Raw genomic sequence first — 21,867 nt, forward strand, 5'->3', positions numbered from 1 at the left:
ACTAGCAAAGTTTTCTAGTAAAGCAAACAAGACTTTGAAGAGATCATCTAGTAAACCATCTACCAAGTCTTTAAGACATATTTACCTGTATCAATTTCCTATTTTCTCACATGACTACGTTGAAGATATTATAAATATGAAGTTTAATGGAAATTGTGATTTTTGTGTTATTAGAGTTTACTTAAATGGGATGAAAAGTCACAATTTTCATTCTGACACATTTAGATGGTGAAGTTTACCTAAACTGTCAGTTGTATTCTAGTGTGTTCTATGATATAGTCTAAAGAGCTAGGAGTTCATTGTGAATATCTAACTTGAAATTTCAAGATCAGAAGAAACGAATGGTTGTTCCTGATATGGATTACCCTATTGCTTCTAGATACAATGTGATATTGGTCTCGTTGTCCTCTAACTTTAACATCACTTTCTTCACACTTGTGCTTTCTCCGTCTATGTCTGCGAGTAGACATAAAATTATTGCAGTTGGTTTTGTTAACAACAATCATTGGGTTCAAGTGAAGTTAAGAACAAGATAGTTATCAATGTAATAAAATCTAACCACATGAGATTTTAAGAAAGCAATAAACCTAAACACGCACTTCTAATAAAAATTAAAATAGAGAGAAAAGAAAACGGTATGTCAGAAGTATAGTGGTTCGACAATTCGTCCTTGCTATGCATACTCCATTATCTAATGGATCCCCATTGAAATTTTGTTGTTCTTCCACTATGATTTTGACAAATATTACAGAGATGTTAAATACAATCACAATCCAAACAATAGTGAAGATACAAACTTGTACACAATATCTGACACTAAATCCTTGCAAAATCTTTACTCGAAATCGACTTAAATCTTACAGCCCCAAGAATGTTGCACTAAGTATCCGCTCTACAACGATCTTTACTCGATCCTAGCGCTATATTGAGCCTCTTCATGTCTGAAGATTGAGAATAACTCCCAATTTGTACATAGGCCTCCACACAACACTACCAAAGTAATTATGGAGTGAAAAACCTCTTTGTTTTCCACTGGATTTTTCAACCCTGACCACAAACACACACTCAATTTGAAAACCCCTGAAATCCTCAAGAAATCTTAAAAAAAAATTAATCACAATAATAATCCTCCTTATAGATCTTACACTCGAAGATAAGAGATATATCTAAACTAAATTGGATGAAGAAAGAGGTTGAAGATGAAAATTTTGTTTGAAAAATTCAAAACTCTTTTGAAAGTTGAGAGAACAAGTGTATTGTGAATTATAAATCAAAAGTGGATGTGTATGTTTTTCCAAATTGTAATGAGTTTTGAGAAAATGGTTTTATATGTGCTGGAAATCTAGCACAAAAATGAGAGATAAATATTGTTTGATTTGATTCATAAGCAAAAAAGTATATTTCGAGTCAAGAGATCAAGTGATTTAAATCAAGACCCAAGAAACAAGAAAAACCAACTATGTGATTTGAGTCATGCTTTTTGTGATTCGAGTTATGAAAGTCTCTAATTCGAATCACATTTACAGAACCAAATTCCAAAAGATGCAAATTATGTCTGATTCAAATCAGGCAATATGCTATTTGAATCAAAACTATATGATTCAATTCATGGATGATGTGATTCTAATCATGACAACATGAGAGTAATTCATGAATACTATCATGTAATACTGGTTCCAATCATGCGGGTGTGGGATTCGAATCACACTTCAAGAACCTCAGTTTTTTCCAAATGTGAAGTGTTTTTGAGATTCCAACCTTATCATGACTTGAACCATTCTCAAATGTAGTTCTAGATTTAAAAACTCAATCGTATTCGAGCTTTATAGTGAAGTGGGATAACAGTAAAGCATTGATATTTTTATGTGGATAGATTGATGATTCAATCTCATGGACCATGGATAAATAGTTATCGAATCTTCACATATGTATGCATTTTAGAAGTAATATTTATCATGGACTAACCTGCTTTGAGAATATTACATAGAATGTTACGAATGTGTCATAAATTATTCTCATGATGATTATTGTGTATACCACCATTCAAACTTGAAACCACTATGGACCTGAGATATGAAGATGACTACATTATTGTTGATCAAATATTGTTTGTAATAAGATAACTGTAAAATGGTTGATGTGTACCCTATAAATCATGTTGAGGGGCATGGGTAACCTAGGTGAACCCATCATGTGTAACATGATAAATGTTTAAGGTCCAATATTGAACAAGACATGAGTGACACGGTATATGCCTTGTGTTATGTTGTGAAAAGGATGTCTCTAATAGAGTATAATAGAGAACACAATAGGAAAGCAAATATGATAAACAAGAAGAACAACAAGTATTGGTTATAACTGTTATTCTTTACTTTCTCTTTGAAACAAGATTGCAAGTGTTACAAGAATAACAAATAACCCTCTCACCCTAACTTGTGATTTGCAGTATGCAATGATGAGAGACTAGTATGCTATTTATAATAAACCTAACATACTAAAATAATAGGCTTTTTTCACTACCCATTAGAAGCCAACTTAGGGTACAAGTTAACTTAAACAATTTGACATAACAAACAGGCCAAATTCGAAATACTAACAACCCTAGCATTTTGACACCCACATACTAGAACACACTTCGACTATAGTATGTAGGTCTTCGACACATTCTCTGTCGAAACAAGAAGCTACTCTTCGACCCACTAGAGTTCGACACAATTCTCACATGTTAAATGTAGACATAACGGAAAAAGGATAATTATACACGTAAACACTATCTTGTCAAATCTCATGACATTTTCATGACTAGGGTAGTTGTGATGTGTTGCTAAATAATGTTCACTGTTTATTATATTAAATGTGTGACTTAGCATAATTGTCAATGTCATGAGAACCTACAGGAGTCACACACATAAGGACAGATTGATGAGAGATAAAATGAAGAAGTGAAGCACGTTCGATTGCGCGGTTTTGGATTGCACTAGCATTAATTAGAAAAACATGATACACCATAAAGTATATTGTACTTAAGTGCAATACGAAACATCATAAGGTACAGTGCAGATAAGTGGATTATGAAACACCGTAAGGTACGATGTGCTTAAGTGAACCATAGAACACCGTAAGGTATTGTGCACTTAAGAGGAATACAATACATGGTATGGTAAAATGCACTTATATGAGTTTGTTTACCTTACAACCCACACACATGGTTCTATAAATAGAACCCTTGAGTTAAAGTTTTCTTACTTGATGAAATTCGGTTTGTGAAGCCCTAACCGTCTCTCTCTCTCTCTCTCTCTCTCTCTCTCTCTCTCTCTCTCTCTCTCTCTCTCTCTCTCTCTCTCTCTCTCTCTCTCTCTCTCTCTCTCTCTCTCTCTCTCTCTCTCTCTCTCTCAATCTTCATTCGTAGTAGCTAGCACTGAGATTAAAGACACTCTATTCCTGTGGACTTAGTAGATGCATTGTTGTTCAACACTCATGATCGTTCTTCTGATTCTGTATCAACAAGTAATCACCACATGAGATAGTGAAATTATCACTGATCATACTCATTCATAAGGATCAACTTAATGAAAATTTTTGTTTTCTGTTGCATTTTAGATAGCAAATTCCCTTCACCTCTTACATGTATCTTGACTCTAGATTATCCCATAAATCTTTTGTGAATGGACTATTTTAATGGATATGGAACAAGGATTCTCACATAGCCTTGAAGATATGCCATGTGCAAATGTAGTCATTGTTGTTACACTTTCGCATCTATTTTTGCTATAAGTGTTTCTTCTTCCTTCTCTAACTTTTAAAATGCCAAGAAGGAAATTCATCTTTTTCCGTAAGCAGATGAAGTTGTCTGCATCAAATATTTTCAATTTCACAAGATTAGAAGTCATTTATTTATTTGATGCAGCCAATGATTAAGAATAATCCAACTTAAAAGATTGTTAGGAATATTTGTTGTTGGAAAGATGATGCAATACTCGAACAAAGAGAGTGGTGATGAATATTACACTTAGAAAATTTTATAGCCTCTGTTTCCACACTAACTTTTAAGTTCGATTCTCCCCATCAATTTATAAATACTGAATGCAAATGGACTGGGCAACAAATTCCTGCAAGAACACAACAAACTGCAAGAACACAACAAACTTATCTTTTGATAATAAGTTATAAATTTTTTCTTACACTTTACTCATTCATTAGAGAAATATAAGATGATTTAAATTGATGTAAATGAAAGAGAAATGATTTAGAATAATTGCCAAGAGTTGTGTCTTGAGCTCGATTCTTATAACCTTACATGTTACATTTGTGGCATGTGTGTCTGTTTGCTTCCCAAGCCTCGTGTCTCGAACTCGATTCTTGCAACCTTACATTCACAGACAGCAGCTAACACCTCTAGGCCGGATGATCTTTTGTTGCAACATTGATACAATGTATTTATATATCAATACAAATTACAATGTATCAAAGAAATTTTTCTTAAAATATCTTACAGAATGTTGCATAACATATCATGCTACTTCTTTATCCTCTCTCTGCTTCTTCTTGTGATGAGAATTCTTGTGATGCATGACAGATCAACGCGTTTCAGGCTTTGAACCAATAGCGAAAAACTCAACGATAACTTCTAAAGGCATACCCCTTGTTTCAGGAACTTTCAAGTAAATAAAAATCCAAGATGCAATGCAACCAGCAACAAACAATCCAAACACACCAGTAGTACCAAGGAATTGAAGCAAGAATGGAAATATGGAAGTGATGATCAAGGTAGATATCCAATATGTAAGTGAACAAATCGAAATACATAACCCGCGTACACTTGTTGGAAATATTTCTGAACATATAATATTCGGTATTACTCCATAACCCATGCAGAATATGCTTTCATATACTATAGCACAAATTGCTGTTAATGCTGCATTCATGGTTGAACTTAGGTGAAATAAGTCTTTGAGTATTAGTATCATGAGAGATGCTATTAGAATTGGTATTGTGTATAACAATATTGACCTGCATATTAGAAAATAAATTATGAAATGTATCAAAGAGAAGCACAATCAATGGATAAGCTATATATTGCACTAGGACCAATAAACACTGACTCAAACATGAACACATTGACACAACAATAGTGGTAATATTGTGAAGCTAAAAACATATATGCGTCAGAGTCGTGTCAGACATTGACTTGTGTCAGACACTGAACATGCCTTCGATTTGAAGTTTGCATAAGACATTGATACAATAGTAAAAGAAGATTCAATCTATGTGTGAGTTTAAACATACCTCCTTCCTGATATATCCATCACACTCATGGTAAGAGCTATACAAGGAAGCATGCAGAATGTTGTTATGACATTTACAAATATAGAAGAAGATGCTGAACTAATCCCTAAATCTGACAAAAGTGCTCCAACTCCTGCTTGGTCAAGAATTTGAGGAGCATAGTATACAAATCCACTTATACCAGAAACCTGCAACATATACATTATATTTTCAGATGGTTAGAGAGTTTATGACACTGTCATATTCATTAACTAGGACTATACCTGCTGAAGAACTTGAAGCCCTATTCCAACTACTAATGCTCTTTTTACACCAGGGTCTAACAAATCTTTCCAACTTGTACGTTTCGGAGTAAATTCTGGTTTAATCTTCATATCCTTATTAATATGAATTGAATCACAAACAAGTGCAGCTGCCTGAAAAGTTTCACCATCTTGATCTGCATTCAAGTCATGAAAAGAGGTTGAAGCAGAACCTTGCCGTGACACTGCACTAGAATCTGCATGCAGATAAACCCTTTGCAATCCACCTTCACCATTCGTCGCTTCAATTGATTTATAAGCCAATTGCCAACCTCCACCAATGTCTGTGTTCATCGGTATTTCTCCAGCATTACTTTTGTCCTTCTCCATAGCACTACCTTGAGGTGGAAGTAATAGAGCGTGCACGTTGTCACTATCTTGATCTCCCATATGACTTGTACTCGACATTTTGGGAATATTTCCGTGCATGCTTTCAAATATATTGACAATATTGTCCTTAAGATTGGAAGAAGCATTGGAAAACATGCTTCCCTCGGGCGTTAACACACTACCTTGTCCAGTTACTTGTTGCGCAATCATTGAAACTTCTCCTTGATTAGGTCCATAAAGCTTAATACAATCTTTTCCTGCTTCCTTGTATGAAATGAGTTCACTTGCTGGTGCAACTATGTATTCTTCTACAATAATGGATTCACCTCCAGGATTCATTCCCTCAGCTAACAAAGCTAATTCTCCTATGAATCAAAGCAAACAGCAATTCAGTATCCGTATCCATGTTATTATTATATTTTCATGCTAATGATGTTGAAAACATTAATGAGCCCTATTTAGTATCACCTGAAACATCTTCAACGAGGCGAATTCTTTGCAGAACTCTCTTAGCTTCAGATATTCTACCTTTACTGACAAGCCAAGGAGGAGATTCGGGGAGATAAAACACGGCGAGAAAAAAATAAACTACAGAATAAACAGAAACCACAGAAAGCATGCCTCGCCAACTCGGCAATTCCGTCAAGGAAATAGTGAAAACCAAGAGATAAGCCAAGAACATTCCCATAGAGCATGAAAGCTGAGGGAGAGTGTTGAGTAAGCCTCTGATATCAGGCGGCGCTATCTCAGATATGTAAAGAGGAGTTATAGTCATGGCTAATGCAATTCCAATTCCACTCAATAGCCTTGAAAATAAAATCACCGGAACATTCGGAGCCCACAACATGACCAGACCACTAAAGTAAAACATGAGAGATGATGTTATTAACATCGGACGCCTTCCGATCATATCGGAAACTGTGCCGGAGAATATCGTTACGATTGTTCCGGTTAAAAATGACATGGATACTATTAGTCCTTCTAGTGATGGATCAGATTCTAAGTGGAATTCATGTTTGATGTATCTCATTCCACCTGCAGAGATTTTTAACAACATGCTTGTTCAGTTTTGTTAATAAGATCATATAAAACACAACAAAATAAATAATAAAAGAGATGTCTTAATAAATACACACACCTGCAACGGTTGAACTATCCCATCCAAACAACAGATTCCCAAGTGTAGCAGCAGTTGCAACCATAATAACCTCCCTCATGATTGTACTTGGTTAATATTAATAATGCAGCTAAAGAACCAAACCTAGAACACACTTTTGATTTACTTGTATGTTCTTAACCAAAACAGTTAGAACTATTACATAGTTCTACAACACTGTATGCTAATACCATGCTTAATTAAAACATCCTATAATTAAAATGTAAAAATTTTAGTTAACTTGGTTCATATATATGTGTACAGTATACATTAATGTGTCATAAATTTTTTATGAGGTATTTGTTACATATCTATTTTCTTGCAATGAAGTTGTGGGATTTTGTTTTGTTAGTTAGTTAAAAGTCAAAAGGGCAATGGCAATCCAAATTTCTTAGGGAAATCAGTGAAAATTTCTTTGAGTGAGGTGAAGCCACGAATATATTTTACTATTTTTGAACAAAAAGGTGGCAGATAGAGACTAGCAAATATAATAGGAGCAAAATATGGTTTGCCAAGAATGATGACTTTTTCCTAACTTCTTTATGACCCATTTATAATTATACATATGTTAGTATTATTTCAAAAATATATTTATAAAATATCTATGAAAATATTATATAAGAAATGTTTCAAATGATTACCCAAATTGAGAGAGGTGAAATTCAAGTGAAAAAATTTAGAGAAAGAAATGTAGAGATTCTTATGAGTTATTGTTCTAAGAATTAGAAAATCTTTAGCGGTGTCTAACAATTTTAAACACCTTTAATTTTTGGGATTCATATATGGAGTGGAAGATAGATTAGAAAACAGTTAGGTAGAAAATAAATGATGCTTATATGAATTTGAAAGATTATTTTTTTTAACTCGTCATGTTATCTCTTGTATGAACTCTTGAAGTATAGAGGATCAGAGAAATAATCTCTCCCTCATAGTATATTGTTTTTTATCGAACTCGGTAAATAAATTATGTACGTGTATTCTTCTTGTTCTTCTGTTTCTTCTTCTGGTTCGTGAGCTCCGCCATCGAAGAAAAAACTCGCTTTTGATTCGTGAAGATCAGTTAGTGAAAATCTCCACAACAGTTCTTGAGCTCAATCCGGTTAAAAGCTTTATCGGTTTGAAACCAGCCCGAATAAAATCTTTCTCGGTTTCTCTTTGAGAATGTCGTATGATTCTAATAGCTTGAGCTTTTTGGATTGTATGCTTATTAGGTTTGGAATTGATTTGAAATGGAAAACTTGGAGGCTGCATGTGTGTGTTTTATATGGTAATCTAGTCGTTTTAGTCTATAGGTATCAACGCATGTTACAAAAAAATAGGGAAATTGTGGGGATTAATTTATTAAATAGTGGCGGTTATAACCGCCGTTATTAACAAGGCTCAATGTATATGTTTTTGCATGGTAATCTGGGCGTTAAAAATAATAGGAAAATTGTGGCGGTTAAGGTTGTTAAAACCGCCGTTATTTGCGTTTTTAAAAAATGCCGGAAATTTTGATGCCACTAGGAATAAACTGACGGTTTGACTAAGACCGCCTTACTAACCGTCGTAATATACATTGGTCCTAAGCTAGTAAATAACGGCTGTTTGAAACGCCATAATTAAAAACTTCTACCAAATCTTTAGTATTATGGCAGTTCAAAAGGCTGCAATATACATTATTTTTTAAATAAAAAAAGTAGGAAACAATATTGAAATATTTTTTTCAGAAGAGAACTACTAAGATATTTGAATAAACTATACATGATTTGATATTACTGCACCAAAATAGTCAATATAATGAGTTTCACAGTGAAAAAAAATGGAATAAACTTAAAATTTATTTTACTTATGCTAAGTACATATACTTTAATATCAGAAAAACTAATGGCTAATGAACATGAACAAGGTTTGAGTCAATAAAAGGTGAACAACACCTTGAAGCACCATCACTAAACGAAATTTTTTGCTTAGTTTCATGACATAGTCCATCCATTTGTTCAAAGAATTTGCATTTGCTGCACAATTTCAAGTTAAGACACATCTTGAAAGGTCACCAAAGAAACCAAACAACCAAAAATTCAATACTTAACTCAAATAAAGACATAAACATGAAAATAGAGTAATGTTAATGCCAAACTACCACTAAAATAAATCACATTAAACTTTGATATAAAATTGATGCCAAACTAGCACCAAAGTAAAGAAAAATTAACAAATAATAGACAAACCAAGTAATGCAGTACAGTAGCTGTTAAATTAAGGCCAAACAAGATTTTCTATGCTATTTTTATATTTTTATATATAATTAAATAACATAAAGCTATTTTGATATTTAGAAGACATCTCATATTTGATTTCAGTTTAATAAAATTTTGAACACAAAAATTGCTTACTTTCCATAAGGATTTTCCAAACAACTGAGACTTGTGATTGAATAAATGAGCTTCCTCTTTTGATATTTGAATGGTAGCCTTTATCAAATCAAAGTCTGAGGTTCCTTTTTCAATGTTCCTAACTGTTCTTAGATTTGTCTCGCCTATGCTTGCAATGCCTCGATTTTCATAAGGGTTAATACCTATTTTCACCCTTGTCATATGGAGTTGATTTAAAAAAAAAAACTCCTGCCAAAAAAAAGTTGCAAGAATTCTCCTAACAATTGAAGAATTTGTCGTTTTAAACTTTATAAAAATTTTACTTTTAAAACCAATTTAAGATGTACATCCAAAACAATACTACACTATATCAACCACCAACAACAATAATAAATAAACAACCCTCACTCAAATGAGACAAAGTGGGCAAAGGTTTAGGAAGAAGGTGGGCAAGAGATTACGGAGAAATAGGAATCCGAATAAGTTTATTATTTTGTTTTAATGATTTTAGTAAACACATATGACATGTTTAGCATCAATCATAAACGCAAATTTAATTTAAACTTAATGCTGTTTTTTTAAGAAAAATATATTTTTACAAGACAGGGAAATGAAAGTAAGTGGTAATCATAAAGAGAGTGCGAAAACGGTGGGCTTTAATGTATTATTATAAAAGGTAATGTTAACATGTGCATGTTAAAAAGTTAAATGTGGAATTTTTTCTTAAAAATTGTGCATTATTTTAATTAAAAGTTGATAATTAATGTGTTTACTACATGTTCTAATATCAATTTTCTATGTTTAGGTTTTTAAACATGTGTTCTTGGAGCATATGTTAGCTTTATCCTATTATAAATTATGGCCGTCCAAAACGCCAATATTTCCCTTATATTTTGACGTTTCAAAAAAGAATATTTTTAGTAAATTATGGCGGTTTAACATAACCGCCTTATTAAAACCTCCACAATTATCCCATTTTTTTTGAAGCTAGAGGGTTAAATTAAGGAAACCTCATTGTTGTGTTTCTCTTCAAGCTTGTGGAGGAAGGTCTTAGTGGGTTGATGTCTAGGGTTGTGGAGTTGTACCTTTTTTTCTAGTTTTAGGGTTGGGTTATTCGATTGGGCTATTTCTCATCAATAGTATGTGGATGATACCCTTTTTCCAGTTGAAACATGAAAGGAGAATCTTTGGTTGATTAAAACTATCCTTCAAGGTTTTGAGCTATCTTCAGGGCTCTGTGTTAATTTTTATAAGAGGGGCCTTATAAGAGTAAACTTTTGGTAAGATCCAAAATTACGTAAAACACATAGGAAATTATTAGATTACTTTTCAAGTAATTAATAGAAAAACCCTTGATTTATCAATGAAAAGTGATAAAACACATGTTTGAACTTTTTACTTACACATTAATAAAAAATAGGGGAAAATAACTTAAAAACAACCAAGTAACACACAAAGACCTTGTCGAGGCTCTTTCACACAAGCAAGGCTCGCTAGTCTATGAGGGTTTGTACGCTAGTCGAACATGAGTGGTGCGCCTAACGAGCTAGGGAGGCTAGGGAAAATTGAAGGACAATTAACATTGCTCAACATGAAAGAAAATAGGCTTTCTAGGTGGAGATTGGCGATGCATCTAACGAGCCTACCTTTCTTAAGACTATAAATATGGGTGTCAAGTTTAGTTAAAAGATGATTTTAAGTGGATTCAAGGTAGTACAGAAATAAAGTAGGTTCACATTGAATCTCAACAAGAGAAAATAAGGAGAGGAAGATCGAAGGAGAAAGCAATACTCGAGGGATCACTAAAGATGTTGTTTAACCTCTTTCACCTAGGGTTTAAATGTAAAGCTACAATGAGTAGGAGTAGCTAATTCTCTTTTGTTGAGGCTATGTGTACGTCTTCATTATACTCATGTATTAATTACGGTCGTGGAATTTTATGTAATTCTATTTAAGCTTTAATATTGATGATTCTTCGTTCTTAATGCTTGTTTTGGATTAGCTACATAAAATATGTTCTCATGATATGACTTGAAATTCGAGAGGTGTTGGTCATTACTAGATTAAGATTTTTCTTCTTGATCACTATCATAATATTTTTATTTATTCAATAATAAAAGGGATCTAACTTTATATTCATGTTTCTTCATATTTTTCTCCAATCAATCAAGTTTTATTTTATGTTCTTTTAATTTTCTGAATAATTCAATCAACGTCATCTTTGATAGAATTTTCTTTTCTAAAATCTCTGTCACTTTCGGTTTTCATGCCCTTATTAAGGATCTAAGGACCTTTAAATTTAAGTCATTGTTGGTGAGGTTTTTCCAAGAACAGTTAAATGGTTTTTCAAATGGTTGAACCTCTTTTGCAAGTATAAAATATTTTCTCCTAGTAGCATTCTAAACATCTCATATTCTTGAGAGAGAGAGAGAGAGAGAGAGAGAGAGAGAGAGAGAGAGAGAGTGTGTGTGTGTGTGTGTGTATTTAGTCTAGATCATTTTACTTCTTCCGCTCATTCATGTGTGACTTTTAAATTTTCTCATATTTCTTGACCGTTAGACAATTTGACACTTTAAAGAATTCGCCTGTTGTAAAAACGATGTCAAGAACAAAGTATAATAAGGATTTAGGGAAGACAAGAAGAACAACAAGGATTGGTTATAACTGTTATTCTTTTACTTCCTCTTCAAACAAGATTACAAGTGTTACAAGAATAACAAATAACCCTTTCATCCTAAATTAGGATATGCAGTATACAATGATGAGAGACTAGTATGCTATTTATAATAAAACCTAGCATACTAAACTAATGGGCTTTTCAAAAATACCCATTACAAACCAATTTAGGGTACAAGCTAACTTAAATAATTGGACATAACAAACAAGCCCAATTCGAAATACTAACAATCCTAGCATTTCAATACCCACATACTAGAACACACTTCGACTACAGTATATAGATCTTCGACACAATCTCTGTCGAACCAGAAGCTACCTTTCGACACACTAGAGTTTGATCCAATTCTCACATCGCCCATCCCTTAGACGAATGCTATAATAATTTTGGCCTTGTTATCATATAGAACTTTTTTTATCATCTTCATCCCATGCATCTTCAGGTTTTGGTTGATTAACACCCTCAACAATTGTACTAGGAATGAAGGGATTATTTTTGACAAATTTCCAAACTAATGTACTTTTAAAATCACATATACTAATCGTCATGATATGTCAACTGTATAAAATATTGTACATTGGTATTGCATAAAAATAATAATATTAATAATAGACATTATGCCATAAAAGACCTACGACAGCGCTTTTTTTGGGCTTTAAATGCCGCTGTCGTAGGTGGCGCTGCTATAGGTTTTAGCAGCGCTTTTTGTTTAGGCAAAAGCGCTGTCGTAGGTAGGCCTAACTTAGCGCTTTTTCTTAAAAAGCGCCTTCATAGATAGGCCTTAGTCAGCGCTTTTTCTTAAAAAGCGCTTTCATAGATAGCTTAAGGCAGCGCTTTGGATGAAAAAGCGCTTTCGTTGGTGTTTTTAATAAACCTATTATTTTTATAATTTCTAAACCTGCATTTTTGGCAGCATTATTTCATGAACCTGTAATTTACCATTGTTATCCCATAAACCTATAATTTACAATCGTAATCCCATTATTTCAGTAATCTCATTTTTTCAACAAAGATGCGATTTCGATTATATACAAAAAAGGCATTATAATTATACCATTACATTATATACCATTGTAATTAATCCAAAATATATATATAAGTGATAAACAACATTCAAAACATGATAAATTATATTCACGAGAGGTTGATATACTAACATAAGTTGATCATACAATTAATTTTCTTCCTCTCCCTCGTTCTCAGCAGTGTTAAAGTACCTCAACTCATAAATGTTTCTATCTTTGTTTGAGGAAATCACCCTGAGCCAATCTCGTACATTGTGTTTCTTAAGGTACTTCTTGGTTAAATACTTCAAATACCTGTGCAACAGAGGTTATGGAAATCAAAATGAATTAATCCAAAATCATCAACATGATCAGCATTAAACTAATTTGTTACACTAGTACTTAGAATAATAAACATAAAGTGTAAGTGTGTTGTAAATTGAAGAGACTAATCATTGCCCAGAAAGATAAGATTCAAAGAATTTGTGATTGTCCCCTACTTAACAAGGAATCAGAATAATAACAACAAACTAAATCAATTTCATGAAGGGAACCAGTGGAGAGAAAAAAAAAGAAAATGGATTAAAGCATACACGATAACATGTTTAATATATCAAACAATGTTATAAAAAAATATTCAAAAAATAAAATCTAACAAAAAATTATAACAGCTTCAACAGGCTTAGCACAGTCAATCTTTGGAAACGAAGGACTGACCTGATGAGGCAGAGGTCATGGAGAGACAGTTTAAGGCAAACAATGAGTAACAACAGTGCTGAAAATATCAACGGCCTAAGTAATTAGCAGTGGGAAGTGCTGCTGAATTTTGTACGCAATGTAAAGACAGGGGACGCTGAAAAACTCATCGGTAAGTATGCAATGTCGGGCATTCCTCTTGGAGATGGTGGCACCACACCACTTAGTGATGACCAAATGAGTTAAGATGTTGATGTTTCATATGCTGTAACAACATAAACAACGGATATACACACAAAAACAGTCGAAACAGCAGCTGCAGATTTGTCTACAAATGATCCTGGTGCAGCAAACTTACACCCCCCAGATGGTGACCCATCTGCTGAATTGTTAGGAAGAGGACAGCGCATGAAAATTCCATTCACTCGTCTTCGTGGAAATGCGAGAAACAACGTTTACAAATTAAGCCTTTCACATACCCCAGATACGAAATATCCAATAGCTAATTACATAAATTTTGAAAAAATATCTATGAAACACAAGAAATTCTTGGCAGCCATCACAACAAATGTAGAACCTCAAACTTTTGCATAAGCTGTTAAAGATGAAAGATGATAAATGGTGTGAGGCCTCAACTAGCTTAGCACAGTCAATGGTGAAGATTGCACCCTTCTTCTTTCCCTTTGCACCAGCTGCACTAGCCCGGCTCATTTTTCCTTCTCTTACTTGTAAATCTCTGAATCATAACATCCAAAACAACATATAAGCATTCATACTCTTCACATACCATCAAAACATTATCACAATGTAGGGTCCATATAAATTTAACTAAAATCAATTGAAATTCAACGGGTGATTCAAATTTTAGTCAATAAATTTAATCTTATATAAAAGTTGGTTCAAATTTTAGTCAATAAATATAATCTTATAAACCAAGCAGATTCAAATATGAAGTATAACAAGAAATTCGTAGAAAAATCTTAGAAAAATTGGCAGAATCACTGTTCTCGTTGAAGAAATAGATGCAAGTGTAAACATAGTAGATGAGAGAAAGAGGGTTACCGTTCAACCGGCGGCGAAGAGTGCGAACGGAGATAAGAATCAAAACCTAATTTCAATTTTTTCACAGGAACTTGAGCTAATTCAGTAATATCCCTTTTCAAAACCCTAAACTCATCAACCAATTCACCTCCATCAACACATCGCGAGTTCTCCGGAAACCCTAATTAGGAATCTCCATACAAATCAACAATCACACGAGACTCATCGTCGACATCAACGGTCTGGTTAATAGTACAATGAGGAACATCAACGTCGGAAGAGGGAAGCAACGATTCATCCTCGGAAGGAGTGTGAAAAACGTCTTGGTTGGTATCGGGAGGAGAGAGACCAACGATGGGAGCGGAGGACACTAGGATAACTTCAGCGTCAAACTGCGACGGCGTATCATGGTGGTGATTGTTGGGTGAAGTGTCTCCGACGAAGGGGGTGCGATGCAAAAGCTCTTGCTGGAAAATGGAAATACGAGAAAACTCTGGGAAGAAATCGTATGGATCTTTCAAAAAATTTAAAAACCCGTGTTTGTTACTTTTGTTTTAAAAATTTTAATTTTAAATAGGCTACGCCAGCGCTTTAAAAATGCCTTCGTAACTAGCCCTATACCAGCGCTTTTTTTCTTAAAAGCGCTTTCGTAGCCTACCCCTATAGCAACGCTTTTAAAAACACTTTCATATCTTACCCTATAGCAGCGTTTTTATAAAGCGCTTTCTTAAAGTAGCCTTAGAAAGCGCTTTTTAAAAGAGCTTTCGTAGGATCCCTTATAGCAGCGCTTTTTTCCCTTGTTTTTTAGTTTTGTTTTTAGCGAAACCTATAGCAGCGCTTTTGCCTAAAAGCGCTTTTATAGATGTGCTGCTAAAAGCCAAATTTAGCATAGTGAGAGCCTTATATGATCATATTCAGGTAACCGATGAACATATTGATAGTGTGTATTATGCACTCATAATAGAAGGTACACTGCACAAAATTATAATATCCTAATTTACTATTTTTTTTGTTAAATTATATGATGATGTTGCACAAGGATATAAAAAGACAATACTCTCTATTTTTTCTATTTTGAATCAAAATTTTATTTAGTTGTTATCTTTAATTAGCTTTTCTTTTAGACCATTAGTTCTTATCTATAATGATGACGTGTATGAAATGTCATTTGCGTGTATTTGAAAATATACTTTTTATTGTAGCATGATATGCGGGACAAAAAGTTTGAATTTATATTATAAAGCTTCATACATACGCACTCACAACATTGTTTTTGTGGTTTCAAAGATATACGTAATCTATAAAAATAATGTCAAAAGATTAAATAAATTAACATTTAATGCGATAACCTAAGTAATTGTAACAAAACAAAGAAATTTATGGGCATTTTAGTAACTTGAAAAAATAAAATTATTGCAGAGCTCTATAAATTCAAACTCAAGCACACTCCAATGCATACTTTGAGTCACATATCCTTAAGATCTTCTTCTACCATTGTTCAGCAAAAATGTCTCGTGTTGAGATCATTGATCTTACAAACTCTCATGATTCCTCTCCATCACCACACATATCTTCTTCTAATGTACAATCGATTCTTAACTTTGGTCATGTTTCTACCAATCCTAATCTTCACAATCATATACATCACCATCAACACCAAACTAATGTGTGGGTCTCACCACCACAAGAATTCAGGGTCCCACCACCATCTGGATTCAACAATAACACCTCCCAGATTGCTACTATGCCCCAAGTTGGTATGCACGGTGGTAGCCCAATTGCGAGGGTTCTCCAACCTGAACCAAATACCTTCCCATATTCAAATGGAGTTAGGTCAAGGGTCTCTTGGTCTCAAGAAGAACATGAGTAATTGCATCTCTCAACCTTAAATTTAATTTATATTTTATTTTCATGATCTCAATTTATTTAAAAAAAATTAAAATTAAAAATTTGAAATTTAGACCCAAAAAAAGTGAAATATTTGATTTTGTCACTAAATATTAAAGATGTTTAATTTTAATGGTCAATTTTATTGATTTCCGTTTCTAATATCTATCTTTAAGGACCAATTTTTTCTTCTTTAATAAATGTCATCATGTGATACAATTGTTGTTTTATTGTGTTAGCTTATTTGTGATGGGGCTGATTGAATATGGAAAAGGGAAATGGAGCAAAATAGCAAAGCACTATGTTTGCAATAAGACACCACAACAAGTTCAATCCTATGCACGTAGCTTCTTCAAGCATCTACCACCTTCATATGTGCATGGTTTTAGAAGAAAGAAATCAACTTCAAATCTCAACAACTCTGTCTCTAGAAGAAATGAGGAAACTCTAGCACTTCCAAAGAAAGATTATAAAGGAGAATCTAGCACTTCCATGACTGTGCCTAGTGTTTCTGCTGATAATGGAGAAGTTGATCTGAAACTTCGTTTGAGTTTATATAAGTGAGACTTTGCGTCATGTGTGTCAACATGCATGGACAAATTAAGCTACAATTTAGTCTATCACCATAATAAGTGGCTTTTCTTTTTCTTTGTAATTTTTTTTGTCTTCTTTATAATAACATTTGTTGAATTATGATGTCATAGTTTTTTATTTAATTGTGTGTGTTTTGTCTTGGAAAATCTGCACTCCATTATGGATTATTCATTCAAATGTGTTTGAGAATGTTTTGTTCCAAATGTTCAATTCAAGGCGTAAACAAATTTATGCATTCAAAAAGCATTTATCCGTCTTAAATTTCTTATACATTTTTTTAACTTTTATTATCTCATTTTTATTAATTACATCTAATACATGATAAAAAAAAGCTTATTAATTTTGTTGCTTTTTGAATAATAATTATCTGTTTAATTATAATAATCTTAGTTATGTATAATTAATTTGACTTTTTTTTAATAAATTATTTGAAGTAATATTGATAAAATGCAATTAAAAATAATTTAAAATTTAGAAATAACATTTAAGTAAACAAAAATTCATTAAAAAGTGACATTTATTAAAAGAACTGGTGAAATATTAAAAATTATACCAATTGTTATAGAGCGGAACATGTATAAACCAATGACAACAACAAGTATTAAAAGTTGAGTTATTCAAAAATTAAAGTAAAAGAGAGCATAAGAAACTCTCCGGAGTTGTAATATTCTCTCCGTTTTAAAATTAATGTCGTTTAAAATTTTTGTCTGAAGATTAAATAATGTAATAATATTATTAAAAAATATTGTACTATTACTAAATTAATTATATAATATATATATTGGAATAGTGTTCAAAATAATAATTAAAGGACACAATTAAAAAAATAATAATAATTTCTATATTGAAAAGGGATAATGACATTTATTTTAAAACAAATTTTATTTGTTAAAATGACAATCATTTTTAAACGGAGAGAGTATTTTTGAACTTATTCACAATACATATAATTAGGGAGCCGGCAAAACGAGTCTGATCTGTTGAACATATTCATTGTATCCGCACTTTAGTGTGGAGTGGGTTAAACGTTTAGCTTTGTACTCTCAAATATATGTGTCCCGTCCTATTAATGTATATTTTTGTATTTTTTGAAGCACAAAAAATTTAATCAATAGAAAATCCAATAACTTTAAAATTGAATTTATTAAATAATAATATGATTTAATTTAATTTTTTTAAAAAAATCAAAAACAAATGTATTATTATTTAATTAAATTCTTCTTTCTTTATGAAAAGATGATATTTTTGGACTTATAACAAAATTGAGTTATGGAGACTAGTGTTCTCCCACAATAAAATATGTAGATTATTTTTAAATTTTGGGTACACTTTTTTTCTCAGAGTTTAAAATAATTAAATAAAAGTAAAGTTCAACTTAACTTTTTCATTTCATTGGTTGTAAAAGACGTTATTGAGTCAGAAAATCAAAGTGCAAACTCAATAAGATAAAGTACTGAAACTTGTGTTGTCATATGCAAAACATACAGTTCAGTTTTATCCGTTTCATTCCAAAATAAAACAATTTTTCAAATATATATACATGGGGACGACTCAAGTGAGAATAGGGGTGCTCGCGGTGCGGTTTTGACGGTTTTGACGAAAAAAATCATTTGAACCGCAAGAGAAAACATATTGCGGTTTGGTTTGGTTCGGTTGGCTTTTAAAAAAATTCGAACCAAATCAAACCAAACTAATGCGGTTTGGTTTGGTTCGGTTGGTTCGGTTTTTTACAAATATTTTATTGAGCCATACATACACATATAGATGATAACATAATTTTATATTTATACATTCATACACTATCAAATAACAACAAAATTCGTCATATTTTGACAACAATTTTTCATTTAATATGTAAAAATTAAATTAAACAAAAGTGGAATATTAAACATAAAATAATAGTATAAAACAATATAAAAATTATTATAACGAAACAAAAAAGTAGAAGAGACGAAAGATTAGTGAAAGTGAAAAAGAAAAAAAGTGTTGAGATATTAGAGAAGAAGATATGCGATAAAAACGAAACTGAAATACGGAACATTTACATAAAAATGAGAAGGTGAAAAAGAAAGAATATAAGAGAGTAGAGATTATAGAAGAAGAGGGAAGATGTATGTGGCAAAGAAGGTGCGATAATGCTATTAGAGATTTTAGAAGATCGGGACTGAAATTATATGTGTAAGGATGAGAAAATTGTTCGTAATCATAATGCTAATGTATAATAAGTTTAAGTTTGGGTTGGATGTGAGTTAGTAAAATTTAGGTTGTAACATAGTGCGGTTTGATTCGGTTTACAAAATACAAACCGCAAACCGAACCGAACCGTGAGGTTTTGTAAAATCTGACCCAAACTAATCCGAACCAAATGCGGTTTTTTGCGGTTTCGGTTTGGTTTGGTTTGGTTTGCGGTTTTCAATTGGGTTGGTTTGGTTTTGATCACCCCTAAGTGAGAACACTTGGTTATTATGAGAAATGAGAACAATGAATCACGATCATTAAATTTTGATTTTGTTGATTATAATGGACTGGATTGGTTTCTCTTTCTATATTGATTTAAAATAAATATTAAGGATCATAGAAAGAGAAACCAATTTTGTCCATTAAAATCAACAAAATCAAAATTTAATGGTCGTGATTCATTGTTCTCATTTCTCATAATAACCAAGTGTTCTCACTTGAGTTGTCTCATATATATATATATATATATCAGGGCCGGCCCTGGGCCAGGGGCCTCAAAAAAATAGGGGTCTCAATTTTGGGAGTAGTAGTTGAGAATTTATAATAATAAAATAATCAAATATATTGCTTTTAGCGAAACTTATAAACAATTGTTTACTTGTATCCCAGCGGTTAAGTAATATTTATGGACAATAATCTTTTCTTATAAATAGGACCAGAGGGAGTAATTTTTTAAACATCACTTCAATCTTTCTTTAAAAAAAAACTTTGTTGGCCACACAAATTTAGTTTTTAATTTTTTACAAAAACATCTCAATCTTTCTTTTTAAAAAAAAAAAAAAACTAATTTAATTATACCTTAGTTGTGATAAAAAAAAATTATACCTTAGTTTTTTTTTTTAAAAATAAAAATTATACCTTAGTTAAACTTAATTATTTATACTTTAGTGCCAACTAATTGAATTTCCATAGGTTTCAATAAGTTTATGATATAATTTTAATTTTTGTGACAACTAGTATTTATTAAGTTTTAAATATAAAATAATTTGTATATAATCAATTAAAGTTTATAATGAGACTTGAAATTAAATTTTATTCTCGATGGTTATTTTTATAATTCTTGTAATTTTATTTTAATTTTTTGTTAGTTTAATTGCTATACACTGTTAGTGTAAATTTTTTTTATACTATCAATACATTAAACCCATTCAATTATATTACTTTAAAAGAAATTAAATAAAAGTCAAATATTTTTAACAAATTAACGGCTGTGATTAATTCACGGTGTAAATTTTGTTAATGTATTTCAATTATATTTATTTATTTTAGTATAAATTTTAGAGACTATTTATATGTTATAATTAAATATTTTTGATATTGTTTCCGAGATTTTTTTTCATTTTGGAGATGATTAAAACTTTTTTTTGTTGTTAGGGGTCCATTTTTTTATTTGCCCAGGGCCTCTAAAAAGTCAGGATCGGCCCTGATATATATATATATATATATATATATATATATATATATATATATATATATATATATATATATATATATATATATATATATATATATATATATATATATATATATATATATATATATATATATATATATATATATATATATATATATATATATATATATATATTTTTATATATATATATATATATATATATATATATATATATATATATATATATATATATATATATATATATATATATATATATTATGTTAGTTCTATATAATTTATTTTATTTCATAATTTATAATTAAAAACTTCTATCAGTTTATTGTCAAGTCAAGAGTTTTTATTAAATTATATAATTCTACAAATTGTATCAATTTTAAGTTTATTTAATACTTTATTAAATCATTTTAAACAAATTAATTAAAAAAAACCCTTTTAAAATATTTTGAGAGAAAGTTCTAGCATTTTTTTTAAAAAGTGGTATAATTTATAATTAAAAAGTTATATTTTTATAATTTAAGTGTGGTTTTTTAAAAAATTATTGATAATGTTAAAAATAACTTCTAAATATTTATATTTTTTTAAATAAAGGATGATTATAAAGTTTTTTAAATTTTGGTCTATGGATAACCGATGTAAAAAATGTGTATGACAAGCGTAAAGTGTAACGGACAGAATAAAGAGAGAATATAAATATCATAGAAATTGGTAATCCAGCTCGATTCAAAGTCACATACGTCTAGATGACGCTAGTCCAAGAAAAGGAAATTCACTCTTAATAGTCAGAAGTACAAATTGGTTTGATTTGGACTCTCCTAATTCAATGTCTCTTTTCTTAATGCAACCCATAAACTATGATTTAGGCTTCCCCATGCCTGTTGTAAGAGACTA

The 21,867-nt window shown here is 31.4% G+C and overlaps 2 protein-coding genes across 2 annotated transcripts; one reads left to right on the top strand and one right to left on the bottom strand.

Annotated features, from left to right (window-relative positions):
• Positions 1-3,396: 3,396 nt before the first annotated feature.
• LOC131609119 (monosaccharide-sensing protein 2-like) lies at positions 3,397-7,275 on the bottom strand. The gene is made up of 5 exons (XM_058880779.1): positions 7,057-7,275; positions 6,387-6,953; positions 5,550-6,283; positions 5,287-5,474; positions 3,397-5,010 (listed from the first exon to the last, which is right to left on the bottom strand). The coding sequence occupies exons 1-5, from the start codon at positions 7,133-7,135 to the stop codon at positions 4,578-4,580; spliced, it is 2,001 nt and encodes a 666-aa protein (XP_058736762.1). The 5' UTR covers positions 7,136-7,275; the 3' UTR covers positions 3,397-4,577.
• A 9,045-nt stretch (positions 7,276-16,320) lies between these two features.
• Positions 16,321-17,364, top strand: LOC131609128 (uncharacterized). The gene is made up of 2 exons (XM_058880790.1): positions 16,321-16,712; positions 16,973-17,364. Exons 1-2 carry the CDS (start codon positions 16,354-16,356, stop codon positions 17,295-17,297), a joined length of 684 nt encoding a protein of 227 aa, XP_058736773.1. The 5' UTR covers positions 16,321-16,353; the 3' UTR covers positions 17,298-17,364.
• Positions 17,365-21,867: the final 4,503 nt, after the last annotated feature.

Source organism: Vicia villosa, linkage group LG1, assembly GCF_029867415.1.
Source record: "Vicia villosa cultivar HV-30 ecotype Madison, WI linkage group LG1, Vvil1.0, whole genome shotgun sequence".
Classification (NCBI taxonomy): domain Eukaryota; kingdom Viridiplantae; phylum Streptophyta; class Magnoliopsida; order Fabales; family Fabaceae; genus Vicia; species Vicia villosa.

Bases quoted from the DNA above. Each gene is read 5' to 3' on its own strand.
- LOC131609128 (XM_058880790.1), top strand. From the start codon at position 16,354: ATGTCTCGTGTTGAGATCATTGATCTTACAAACTCTCATGATTCCTCT. The intron at 16,713-16,972 runs GTAATTGCATCT...TTATTGTGTTAG, and splicing joins TGGTCTCAAGAAGAACATGA to CTTATTTGTGATGGGGCTGA.
- LOC131609119 (XM_058880779.1), bottom strand. From the start codon at position 7,135: ATGAGGGAGGTTATTATGGTTGCAACTGCTGCTACACTTGGGAATCTG. The intron at 6,954-7,056 runs GTGTGTGTATTT...AAATCTCTGCAG, and splicing joins GGATAGTTCAACCGTTGCAG to GTGGAATGAGATACATCAAA. The intron at 5,475-5,549 runs GTATAGTCCTAG...TATATGTTGCAG, and splicing joins GGCTTCAAGTTCTTCAGCAG to GTTTCTGGTATAAGTGGATT.